The 12,936-nt window shown below is 37.1% G+C and overlaps 2 protein-coding genes across 6 annotated transcripts; both read left to right on the top strand.

Annotated features, from left to right (window-relative positions):
• The first annotated feature begins 1,308 nt into the window (after positions 1 to 1,308).
• LOC127938020 (uncharacterized) lies at positions 1,309 to 4,663 on the top strand. The gene is made up of 3 exons (XM_052534383.1): positions 1,309 to 1,710; positions 2,120 to 2,195; positions 3,731 to 4,663. The coding sequence occupies exons 1-3, from the start codon at positions 1,580 to 1,582 to the stop codon at positions 4,157 to 4,159; spliced, it is 636 nt and encodes a 211-aa protein (XP_052390343.1). The 5' UTR covers positions 1,309 to 1,579; the 3' UTR covers positions 4,160 to 4,663.
• Positions 4,664 to 7,269: 2,606 nt separating this feature from the next.
• Positions 7,270 to 12,641, top strand: LOC127938978 (zinc finger protein 395). 5 transcript variants are annotated; one of them, XM_052535930.1, is made up of 10 exons: positions 7,270 to 7,419; positions 8,730 to 8,844; positions 8,949 to 9,106; positions 9,330 to 9,439; positions 10,125 to 10,324; positions 10,439 to 10,539; positions 10,737 to 10,977; positions 11,504 to 11,593; positions 11,689 to 11,807; positions 12,005 to 12,641. In XM_052535930.1, the coding sequence occupies exons 2-10, from the start codon at positions 8,818 to 8,820 to the stop codon at positions 12,114 to 12,116; spliced, it is 1,158 nt and encodes a 385-aa protein (XP_052391890.1). In that variant the 5' UTR covers positions 7,270 to 7,419; positions 8,730 to 8,817; the 3' UTR covers positions 12,117 to 12,641. The 5 variants fall into 5 exon arrangements, with proteins under 5 accessions (XP_052391890.1, XP_052391893.1, XP_052391892.1 ...); XM_052535933.1 differs by lacking the exon at positions 7,270 to 7,419 and adding an exon at positions 7,453 to 7,472; XM_052535932.1 differs by lacking the exon at positions 7,270 to 7,419 and adding an exon at positions 8,317 to 8,414.
• The last annotated feature ends 295 nt before the right edge of the window (positions 12,642 to 12,936 follow it).

The raw sequence follows: 12,936 nt of genomic DNA, 5'->3' as shown, positions 1-12,936 counted from the left end.
CTTTGTTGCCAAGGTGTGCTGTTATATACTATGGGGTCCAACAGTCTAGGAGCACAAAATCTGGTAGTCAAAATCTGATTTCAAAATATAGAGAAAGATAAAGTCTTAGGATTTTAAAAATGTAAAAGAACAAATCACTGGGAAGAGAACATGTAACACTGATAACAAATGTATTTAATAATAACATATTTACAACACTGATAACATATTTATTTAATAACATATCATTTCAACCTGATTACATTAAAATGAGGGCTGGCACTAATGATCATTTTGGTGATAGAGTCCATCAGTCCATTAATCTGACGAAGTTTTTTTTCCTTTTTTTTCTGTGGTTATAAAAATAGATTCAATCAAATAATAGCCTTTAAAAATATGAAGCATATTAATTAATAATAATTAAATAATAAGTTCAAATAAAGCATCAAAAGCACGATTTCCTATGGTTTTATTGAACAAAACTTGTCAAATGCATTATAAACATTTATGTTATGTTAAAGGTGTTGTAGGATTGATACCGAGTGGTTGCACTAGGTATTGCAGTCCAAATTCAAAATTTTGGAGAGGGTTTTTTTCACCCTGCCCCTCCTCCTCAGATTTGGTGATTTTTGATTTTAGTTAAGCAAGTTGAGTGAGACTTATTATTTGTTTGTAAAAAAAAAAAAAAAAAAAAAGTTTATTTCGAATGTCACTTTCAGTGCATCAGAACAGTAGTTTTGTGCATAGATCAGCAACTATTGAAATACAGTTTATCATACATCCTTTGTCCATTAGGAGGCAGCAGTGTTCCATTCATGAACTGAAACTTTTGTTTTGTTTTAATTAACACATTGTTTGTTTAAATGAAGATATAATTCAAAACAGAACTAACCATATTTATAAATAAAATCTAAATAAGAATTGAGGAATTATACTTTATTATTAAAAAATAAACAACTATGTTAACTGAATGAGTATGCAAGTGAAGTGGTTTGTTTTAAGGGATGTATGGATTAGACACTGTAGTGACAGGAATCCAGAATAAGGAAGTATGACTCTGTTGAGTCCCTGTTGGATCAGTTGCTGCCAGCAAAGTCAAGATGATGATGGGTGATCTAGGATCGTGTAACTGAGGTCAACGGTAAGGGGACATTCTCTTTCATACTTTTTGGCAGACTGATAGAAGAAGGCCGTTTATGGATATTAGTTTATGAAAAATCTCACACATGCAGATGATATACAATATCAGAGCATGAATATTCCTTTGAAAGATTTATATGCTTAAGGTACATTATAAACTGCTTTTGGTTTTACCTATTAATATTTTAATATTTCAACTTTTTTGGCATTATTTTTCGATGGCTACTTTTAAAATAGTACTATGCTTAACATTGCAGCAACACCAGTCTGTGTTAATGTGAAAGAAGGTGTGACTTGTACAAGTACTCACCTGTGTAGTCATCGTGTTTGTGAGAACCGTAATAACTGCTTGCATTGCATTCGCTTTCATCTCATTGGGAATATCAGCTGTTCCAGATTATTGATTTTACTTTCCTTCGGTTCTTCCAGTTCAGTCATTACAGAAACTGTATGAAGAGCGATGGCTTCTGTTGAGGAGGGTCTGGTCACTTGGTTATCAGGTTGTTCTTCCTCCCTTCAGATTAGCATTGTGTCAGCACTGTTCATCATCATTTATGTCACAGTCTACAACCTTTGTACAAGCTGTTTCAGGTAAGTCTTCAATTTTCTCTCTTTTTTTTCATATATATTTATATGCATATTTAGGAGTTTGGTAATTTCACATCTGATTCTAAACACACCCAGGAGAAGGGAGTGATTGTAACAGAATGCTGTGAGTAAATGGGTGGAATGTGCAATGACAGGTTCAGAAGCACAAGTCACCAAGTCACGCAACAAGAATAACATTAATGTTTGTGTTATTGTGAGAAAAGTAAAGACCTGTTTGTCAACTCCAGTAACTTTGTGTTTATGTAAACCACAGAGATGGATTGATAACATCATGTTTGCATGCAGACACCATGCAAAAAAATACCAGAAAAATAAAAAGGATGCGCGAGGTGGATGCTACTGTATATCTGTCACATTTGAAATAGTGACTTTTCTTTCTTTGTGTCTCCAGTATGTCTGACAGTGTTTCACCCAGGCATTTGCACAGACGAGAGAAAACTAATATTCCATCGGCATCTCGACAAGATGTAAGAGACTTATTTTCAGAATACAATGTATAAATTAGTATTGCTCTTTGTTGTTGCTTCAGTGGATTATTGTTCAGTGTTGAAGTATACTGTAAAAACTGCCAGGTTGGTTAAAAAATGTGCTTCACTTGGCTGCCTCTACATTTTTTGATTTTATTCAAGGAATGACTAACTCCCAAAATTAAAAATTTTAATAGGTGAGTTTTTTCTTCGTCAGAACAGATTTGGAGAAATTTGGTGTTAAATCACTTGCTCACCAGTGGATCCTCTGCAGTGAATGGATGCCATCATAATAAGAGTTAGGTGGCAGCTGTGGCTTAATGGTTAGAGAGTTGGACCTGTAAGCCGAATGTTACACGTTCAAGTCTTCGAGTCTATAGGTCTTATATAGGCAAGTCTTCGAGGATCTATAGCTGCCCACTGCTCTGGGTGTGTGTTCACGGTGTGTTCACTTCTCACTGTTGTGTGTGTGCACTTGGATGGGTTAAATGCAGAGCACCAATTCCGAGTATGGGTTACCATACTTGGCAAATGACACGACTTTAATTTTTTCCACTTTCAAACAGCAAATAAAAACATCACAATAATCCACAAGTAATTCACACTACTCAATATGCAATTAGTTATCAATTAATTAAAGTGTTTTAACTTTAAACTATCGCTTCTGGCGATAGCAGTTCATAATCTGTAATGATGCTTCCACCTGTGACTGAACTGTTTTGGACTGTTTTTGCTTGTAAATGATGCTTGATCTGTCCATAATGCATATATCTCTCCTGATTCAGACGAGATGACTGTTTCTTTGGAGTAAGCAATATTATGTTTAGAGGACTTGTATTCTAGCCAGATAATTTGAAGTTAAAAATGTCTTAGTGATGGATTTGTGTATAAAAAACACAGATTTTATAGATTACTTACATTACTTGCTGCTTGTGGAATATTTTCATGTTTTTATCAACTGTTTGAATGCTTATTCTGACGGCACCCATTCACTGCATTCATTGGTGAACTGCTCGTTCTATTGATGAGCAAGAAATGTTTTTCTTTGAGATAATTCTACAAATCTGTTCTGATGAAGACATAAACTCATCTACATCTTGGATGGCCTAAAGGTGAGTACATTTTCAGCAAATTGTCATTTTTGGGTGAACTATATGTTTAATATGACCAATCAACCCTGACTTCATTAGGTTACAGTAACAATAATCATTTTATGATTTAGATTGTGCAGAAATAATTATTTATGAGACAAATTGCACTATTTGCAATACACTATTGAACCATATCCATCCTATTATGGTTAATTAAAATCATTTAGTGATAATTTCCAGTGAATTAGCAAGAGAGGATAAGTCATTTCCACATAATTATTGGATTTATCTTCTAAAGGAAATTACACTTTAATGGAAAGCAGAAAGAGAAAGATAATAATGCTTTGGTTTTTTAATAGGACCGGCATAGAAGTCATAGTATGTGACATACAAAAACACTAATAAATAAATTAATATTCTCACAAACTAATGTCCTTATTACAGAAACTACCTGAGCCCCAGAGTGTTGAATATATGCCAGATGCCAAGGATCTAACTGATCATATATACTCACTGGTGGAGAATGAACTCAACGAGGAAAATCCTTATGAGTGCATTAGTGAGCCTCCGTTGCAGCCTCCACCTGACAAAGCTGACGGGGAGAACGAGAGCCCTTCCCAAGCAATGACAAAGCCTGATGATAATCACTCTGTCTCAGCCCTCAACAAACCAGTAAACAAGCAGGCAGTGGAGCAGCCTGATGCTTTACCTCAACATTTAACTGACTCAGAACAAACTGCTGTCTATGCTGAAGTGAACTGGAAAACCAAAAGTCAGAAGAGCTCAACACCTCTGCATGAGACTGATACTGTGGTTGATATGAGTGATATTGCTAAGGAAACTGTCCCTCCCATTCCTGACAAACATTTCTAGTATGACGAAAGGGCAACGTTTTCATTTTCAATGCACTATTAGTATTTATTCATATTTTGCAAGCCTTTAATAAAATATGCAACACATATTAACATGTTGTTAACAATAAATATTTTTGTATTTATTGCTATTTATCATGTGAACTAATAAATGTATCCATTCTTATATTGCCACAACTTAATATAAAGCTATAAAGGACGCCAACCATGTCTGGGTTATTTTAGGTCGGAGTGAGTCACATGACATAGTGCCTCGAGCCAATACCCAGACTGGATTCAGAGACTGAAACGGTGACCCAACATGCTTGTACTCTCCAGACCTAAAATCCCCTTTGGAGAATGAAGTCCATCGGGCACGGCCGCAGACAGAAGAAAGCTTATAATCCCCAGACATCATTACATGATGAACACTTTCTTCCAAATGTCTGTTTGCAAATACACAATACTGAATATTTAGGAAACAGACCAAATGATGTAGGTGAAAAGTGACATGGACGGCTTTGGAAACTGCAGAATGCTGTCTAAACTGGAAAATTAACTTAGAATGACTTAAAATAATACTGCATACAAATAATAATGCATTAATGCTACAGTGCTATCATCTATATGCAGTGGGTGTAAAAAAAGAATCAGTCCCCTTAAAAATAATTACATTTTGATGCTTTGCAACCTAAAATGAAGACAGGTACAGTTTAGTATCATCCAAGTGAAAGATATAACACCAACATGTCAGAAAAAACGAAACAAAAACATTACCACTGAGTTGGAAAAAGGATCATGCCCTTGTGTCAGTATTTTGTTGAATTATCTTTTGCTTTAATTACAGCCTTTAGTCTGTTGGGGAATGTCTCCGTCTCTACAAACTTTGATCATTAAGACTTTGCCCTCTCTTCTTTGCAGAACTGCTCAAGTTATATTTAATTTGATGGTGACTGTTTGTGGACTATAGTCTAGTCTTCAAGTCATGTCATAGATTTTCAAAGGGGTTTAAGTCTGGGCTCTGACAAGGCCATGCAAGGACATTCACCTTTTTCTCCTTAAACCACTATGTGCTCAGGTTTGCTGTGGATTTTGGGTCATTGTCATGCTGGAAGGTAAACCTTCGTCCCATTGACAACTTTCTGGTAGAGGGCAGCAGATTTTCCTCAAGAATTTGACAGTATTTTGCCACATGTATTTTTCCTTCTATCCTGACAAGAGCTCCAGTCCTTGCTGCAGAGAAACACCCCCATAACAGCATATTACCACCTCCATGCTTTACTGTAGAAGTGGTGTTATGTGAATGGCGAGCTGTATGGATTTCTGCCAGACATATAGTTTGATGTTGAGGCCAAATAATACAATTTTAGTCACTCAGTCGTGTGGCCTTTCTTGAGTGTTTTTTTTTTTCTTGCAAACCTCCCAGATACATTTGAGAAGAGTTTGTGATATTGTTGTCACATGCACACCATGACCACTCTTTGTCATAAATTCCTGCAAGTGCTTCAGAGTTGCTATAGGCCTCTTGGTATTCTCTCTGTACAGTTTTCTCCTGGCTCTTTCATCCAGTTTGGAGTGACGTCCTGATCTAGGGTCTGTGTTGTGCCAAATAAGCTTCCACTTCATAATAATGACTTCATTGTGCTTCTAGGCATTGATAAAGCCTTGGGTTTTGTTTTGTATCCATCTCCTGACTTGTGCCTGTCCACAACTTTTCCCGGAAATCTTTTGACAGTGCCTTACCACCCATAGTTGATTGTTTGCTTCAGTTGCACTACCAATGACTTAAACCTTCCAGGAAAGTTATTTTCATGCTGAGCTAATCGAAATGACCACAGCTGAGTATACAAGTTAGTTTTAGGAGGGGGTGATGTTTTTTCAAAAGGATGATTCAGTGATTCTGTTTTAATTTTTTTATAAAAATAAAATCTGACATGTTGGTGCAATATCTTTCACTTGAGTGTTATAGTAAATACATCTGGATAAAAACAAAAACATTTCAGGCTGCAAAGCAACAAAATGTGGTTATGTTAAAGGGTGATTATTTTCTATAACCACTGTATGTCTGTATGCATGTCTGTCTACACACACACACTCACACACATATTAATAAATATTGAAAATATTATTATTGTGGAATACATTTGATAATGTATATTACATTGAAAATAAAAGCAATATTTATTTAAACTTATTTGACCAATAATACAACATTTTTTTATGTTTACATTTTTAAGTTAAAAAACAAATCGGATGCAACAGATCAATATTACAGGCGAAGCAGGTTTTAGTAATAATAATCCTTTTTTATCTCATTATCTTATTTTATTATATCATGATAATAAAGTACCACACTATTCATTTATAACCAATCACAGGGCTTCATTCCCCACAATCTAGACATCAATGGCGGTTCTTTGAATACACCCAGCATCCTAGTTTTCCTCATCTAGTTTGTATTTTGTGATCAACAAACAAGGGCTGCACAATAAATCCCATGGGGTTGTCAAAGCGCATCATGTCAGTAAAGCCGGTTCTGTGATTAATAGTACTGGTAAATCTCCATGTGGTTTAGATGGAAATTATTCATATGCATTTAATACACAGAGCCAGAGATCACTGACAACAAGCTACGCAATATCGCGTTCCTTAGATAAATGCACTTTTGGAGGTTTAATGTAAGAGAAAATGTAATTTGGGAATTTCTGTGGTCTAACATGATGTTGTTCATGTTCTTGTTCATGATGAAATTTTATTTTATTGCTGTAATTAATTTATAGCATTAACAAGATGACCCACTGAATTCATTTTGTGATGACTGATGAACGTATTTTTAGTCCAGTGCCTGAATATAATATTATTATTGATCCAGTTCAGAGGCTGTCACATGTGGATCAACTTACTATGTTGTGTACTTTCATCACTATCGGCATGAAAAATAACTTTCATATTGATTCAATGGATTTATTGCATTTTGAGAGAAAAAAATATGAATTTATTTCATTTTGGGAAAATTTTTTATAATAAATCTTGTTTATTTTATTATAACCTAAAGATACTATTTGACCATTTGTGACTCCGCACAGTGCAAAATATTGAAGCTATATAAAGAAGACTGTGAGATCCTGCAGTAAGCAAATGTCATCGGCATAACGGAGTGACAGAGGGCACGTAAACTGCGCTAGCGCGACGCACAGAACCCCCCACCCACTGACTTACTGACGACAGAGAAGCGCTGGTGAGCAACAGACAGCGGCATATCTCCCTACAAAAACATTCAAGGTAAAATCATTAAACACGCCGGTCTTTTAGTGACGGAATGTCAAATATCGAAGGTATTTAATTTATTGCATTTAACAGACTTTTCCTACTATAATCATGTTGACGTTGTTTATGTGAACTCCTCTGATTTTAATCCTACCGATTAACTCTTTTAGTGTGGCTATTGAATGCATGCAGTTTAAAATGTTTTTATATGTGCATTTTCAAGAGTAATGTTCACAAACATGATTTATTGCATTGCAACTGTCTGTTGTTTTGCCTTATTGGATTGTGTACGTTAACTGAGGTTGAGCAGAAACTCGTGTACGCACACGTTGTTGGGCGAAGGTGTGTCCGTCGGGGAACCGAGTCAGCCAATCGGAGCACAGCTTCCGCCCACAGTGGGAAGGATGTTTTTAGCTGGATGCGACCGCCCATTATGAGAGTCCCAGCTAAAGTATGGATCTGGATTAAACAAATGGCACATCATAATTCAGCTGTTTCAAATATTCAAACTAAAATAGCATTTCCGGAAGAAAATGCAAAATGTTCGCATTTTAGGCAAGCCTGTAGGCTTTGGCTTGGTGTGAATGATAGCCTGTCATTAAAGCATCTTATTTTCTGTCAGGTGTGTGATCAAGTCGAGAATCAACAAATACGTGTAAAGGCGGATATGAGCTGCCAAATACGTTCAATAATACAAAAAGTCGCAATACAAATTGATGGTATTTTGTCAAAATAGATGAAAATGCAATAGAGACTTCGAATTTGTGGTTTGTAAGGAGCCGGTTGAGTTAATGATTAATTGAATAAGACTCGCCTACAGTGTATCCAACAGTACACAGAGAAAAAGGAGCAATGAACGAATCAGTGAATGGATTCTAAACACTCACTAAATGGAATCCTTGTTCCGTTGCTGGATTTGGATCTCCCAATGATTTCACTTCCTGAATCCGGAGTTGCAGTATCTGAGAGGCTCTCAGTCAGGGGGTGTGTTGCCCTAAAAAAAAGTAAAGGTACAGATCCGACTGGCGCTGCCTATCTCTATGCAAAAATCTATCGCGTGTGTTCGATAAAGGTATTTTTTGTTATTGTTGTCGTTTTCATGTAAGTCCCGCAATATTAGTAATTTATTTACCCTAAAAGTCTCGTATAAGTGTTTTAGTTTTTAATAGAGGGTGTTGCTTGTAAATGTAATTAATTATTTATTATTTTTGCACGTTTTCATGGCCTCGTGGCGCAATCGCTGAGCTTGTGAGTTGTTATAAGACTGCTTGCCGTTTAGATTAAAACATGTACTGTGTTTTAACATGCTTTTCCCTGCTTGGTAGCTTTTTCACGGAGAGCCAACGCCGACTGTTTATCTGAGAGAGGCAGCAGGCAGCGGTGGGATCCAGAGCAGGTCTGGACACGATATCGATGGACACAGAAGGGCAGAACGGGCTGGTATGTATCACAATAAAGGTTATACAGCCCCTGTAACTTATTCATGGAAGATGGAAAGTGTGGATAGTCTGTCTGTATGTGATTGATTGTTTCCAATCCTGCAGGTCTACATGCAGTGTTGTGGGCAGGGAGAAGGGCCCGGGGTGTGTGTGCAGAGGAAGCTGAAAGCAGGAGCTGGGACAGAGTGGTCAGCTGAGGGACACACACAGCAAACAAACCTTTTATCCTTGCCACAGCCTTCTGGTGTGGACTTACCTTACAGGTTAACCTACAGATCCATTTCATCCATTTAGTTTGTTTTCTTCTAAATATAATACAAGCCCTTTTTCACTTTACTTTACAAGTCTGTTAGAGCAGAATTAGTCCACTGATATTGTGGGATACGAGGTGAAATGTTATTGTGGACTTTATGTTCTTACTTCTTAGATGTGTAATGCAGTTTAATGTAGACTTGTGAACAGTTTTTACTCTCTATCTTATTTTAGAAGTCCTGAGTCGGTGGAGATGGATGAGATCATGGCTGCTATGGTGCTCACCAGTCTGTCCTGCAGCAGTCCAGTGGTCCAAAGCCCCCCACAGAGAGACCTCCTACCAGGTGAACTGGTTTGTTTTGCAAACCACACCTTGCCAAACATTGAACAATTTGTAGTATATGGTAGACAAACTAGTTTATTTTAAACAAAGTCTCAGCAGATTGAATCAAGGATGTTTTTTTTTTTTTATCTAGTGAATTTTGGTTTATTTTTTTGCTCTTTCAGAAGTTTTTATTAATTTAAATTTTTAATTTCTATACTTATATATTTTTAATGATCTAGTATAACATAACCCAACAATTAATTTAGCAATTTTCTGATTTTGTCAATCTTTAAATGTTTGTATGTTTTATTATTTTGCTTTTTAATTATGCACCCATTTAATTATGTAATTATTTAATTAATTATATTATATATTTTATGAAACCGAATAAAACACAACCCAAGGAATGAAGGAATGAATTAAGCAATTCATAATTTAATTAATTTCTTTCAAATATTTTTTTAAGACTAGTAATTTCACTTTAAATTTACACTCATTTAATTGAATAATATTTAATTAATTTAATTATGTGGTATTGTCACTCAAATATTTATTTTAACTATTAATTTCACTTTTTAATTTAACATGTAATTATACGATTATTATGTTTTTTATTCAACAGTAAAACACACATCCCAACAATTAAATTAGCAATTGTATGGTTATGTGAAATTCACACTCTCCTTTTTTGTCTGTGATTATAGGGGACATGGAGTGCTGTGGAGGTGAGTTGTCTGACAGTGGCAGCAGTGGTTACTGGAGCTGGGACCATGGCAGTGTCAGCCCAGCCCCTTCTCCATCGGTCACTGAGATGGACAGGAGCCTGGGCCAACTGACAGATGAAGGACTGCACATGGAGCTGGACGAAGCTTCATGTGAGGAACCGAAAGCCAGGAGGTGCAAGGTGAGAATGAAAAGCCTGTCAGACTGCTGGACCTGAGGGTGAATAAACAGTGTTTTAAGCTGATGCTTTAAAAATGCCTGTGAGTCACTCTTTGTTTTTCTTTCTCATTTACAGAGCTTGAGCAGGGGAGCGTACAGGTGTCTGTGGCCTGGCTGTGGCAAAGTGCTGACATCCCGGGTTGGAATGAAACGGCACATTCGCATTCTTCACCTGGGGTGAGTGTGTCCTCACACACACCAAACTCTTGGAACAATTCAGATGGCACAGAAAAGTTATGAAGCAGCTTTAAGCAATGCCAGTGTTTATTATGTTGAAAAAGACATAAATCTACAATTTTACATAATTTACTAGGCCTGCAAATAACCTATAAATAATGTTTTATTTTTTCCCTTTATTGTTTTCTCTTAAACAGTGGGGGCTCAGAGCAGTCGCATAGGGAGGAAGACTTCTACTACACAGAGGTCTCCTCTGAAGATGAGGAGACTGCACCTCCATCTCCTGCTCCATCCTTTTCCAGTGGGGCCTGGACCTCCTGCAGCTCCACACAAAGCCAATCCACCCCAGGACACCAAGATGCTCCAGTCCAGTCAAGCCCACTCAGCCAATCAGCTCCAAGCAGCGTGTGGCAGATTCACACTGAACATCTCTATCAGGTGCTGAGATAATGATTAATGATGAAAATAATGATAATCTGAAATTAAAGGTACAGTTCACCCAAAAAATAATATTCTGTCATATGGCGCTGTTTCCACTGCAGTTTAGAGCGGGTGGGATTATCCACGTCGTTATTATTATAATCTAGCCATTTTGTTGCGTTTGTGTCACCAGTTAAGTGACGCAGATCGTGTTGATTCTCTCCTGCAAAATCCGTGATCAGCAGAGTTTACATGTCAGGTTTTGGTAACGGTAAGGTTCACTTGGAACCTCAACCGAAGTGGTACAAAAAAACGTACCAGGTAGTGTTCAAAAGCACCAATAGTTTACACACCTTCATGTCGTTTCAAACCCATAAGACTGTTAAATCATTGAGAAACATTATTTTTCATGAAACTTAAGAGGCTACTGTCCCTCCATTGAAAGTCCAGGTAACCAAAACTTAGAAGATCCAAAAAGGTAATAACGGTATTCTAAAAACCAATACAAAAAACTATTTTCCCATCACTATGTTGTTTTCTTCAGGCCTGCACGCCCGTTCAGGTGATGGTCTCTCCAGGCTCTCCCACATTTTGTAGCTGGTCCCCTTCTAGTGATGTCCAGCAGAAACCTCAGGTTGGTCCATCTCTCCAAAAGCACTTCACAACATAGGTGTAGCATTTTAAAAGACTTTATCCCATCTGTCCTTTTATTACTATGTTGATCTGTAGATTTCAGCCTCTCGCAACCGGTCGGTGAGTGTCGGAGAGCAGTGGCTACAGAGGAACAGCACCCCCACCAGATCACAGACCATGAGCGCATCTCCCTCCAGAGGGCACTGTTCATTCAGGTATTTGGCCATGCTTCGTTAAATTATATCTTAAGCAAAGATAAATTAATATTAATGGGATTTTTGAAGTCACAAATATTAACATGACCGATCGATCACTCAGTCACGACTGCATTACGTTACTAATACGTAACTAATTTTAAAAAGTGACTAATTTGAATATTTTAAATGTATATTAATCCTTTTTGTGTCCTTAGGAAGGGTCGAGGTGAGGCCAAAAAGTGCCGAAAAGTGTATGGTGTGGAGCGTAGGGACCAATGGTGCACCGCTTGCCGCTGGAAGAAAGCCTGTCAGCGGTTCCCAGACTAATAAAAGACTATAGGAGACAAGGAAGAATCTCCATTTTCTTTCTTTCCTCCAACTATTCCTTGCACTGTAGAGGACCCGTCTTTTCACTTTTCTACCTTTTTTTTTTTGTTTTCCTACTAAAGTTAAAAGTGTTTTGTTATATTTCCGCACAAAGTGAACGCTGGTACTAGCTGTCGAGACTGTGGAGTAGTAGGATCCCAAAATCAGTTTAGTCTCGCGAGACTAAAGTGTAATCCTGTATCTGATCAAGGTGTTTTTCAACCCCAGTTCTGCACTTCATCCATACCTGAGATATTTAAGTGATTGTTGATTTTTGTAAACTGTGGACAATGTATATCTTTGAGCATTTTCATGATGTTTTTCTATTGCCGTTTGGTTAGCCTGAAAGGTGTAACAGTGTAATGTCATGTATTGTCTTTTTTTTTTCTTTCTACGCATTTACTCTGAATTTAGCCACAACTTTTGAGTTTCTTGAGGTTTGACTAAGGTCGTATGCCATAGCGCTTCCTAATCAGTCTTAACTGCCAGTTATAAAGCTACAGTGGTGATGAGTGAACATCGGACACATCTCTGACTACAGTATGTTGTCTGATGGAGATAAAAGTGCAGCTATAACCTTTTGATTGAATACCAAAGTGCTATTGCAAAGAGTTAAAGGGAGCTCGACTGAATATTGCCCATAGAATAGATTGGGCTTGTTTCCTTTTGTACCTTTCTTGTCACCCTTCCAAAAAGTGTTAAGGTCTTGTACAATACTGGAACATTCCCTTGGGAACATCTAAAAGGATTTGAAAGTGTAACATCATACTGAATAAAAAAA

The sequence above is a fragment of the Carassius gibelio genome, chromosome A20 (genome assembly GCF_023724105.1).
Source record: "Carassius gibelio isolate Cgi1373 ecotype wild population from Czech Republic chromosome A20, carGib1.2-hapl.c, whole genome shotgun sequence".
In the NCBI taxonomy this organism is placed as follows: domain Eukaryota; kingdom Metazoa; phylum Chordata; class Actinopteri; order Cypriniformes; family Cyprinidae; genus Carassius; species Carassius gibelio.
Note: the sequence above shows the minus strand (reverse complement) of the source record. Positions and strands in the feature narration are given on the sequence as shown.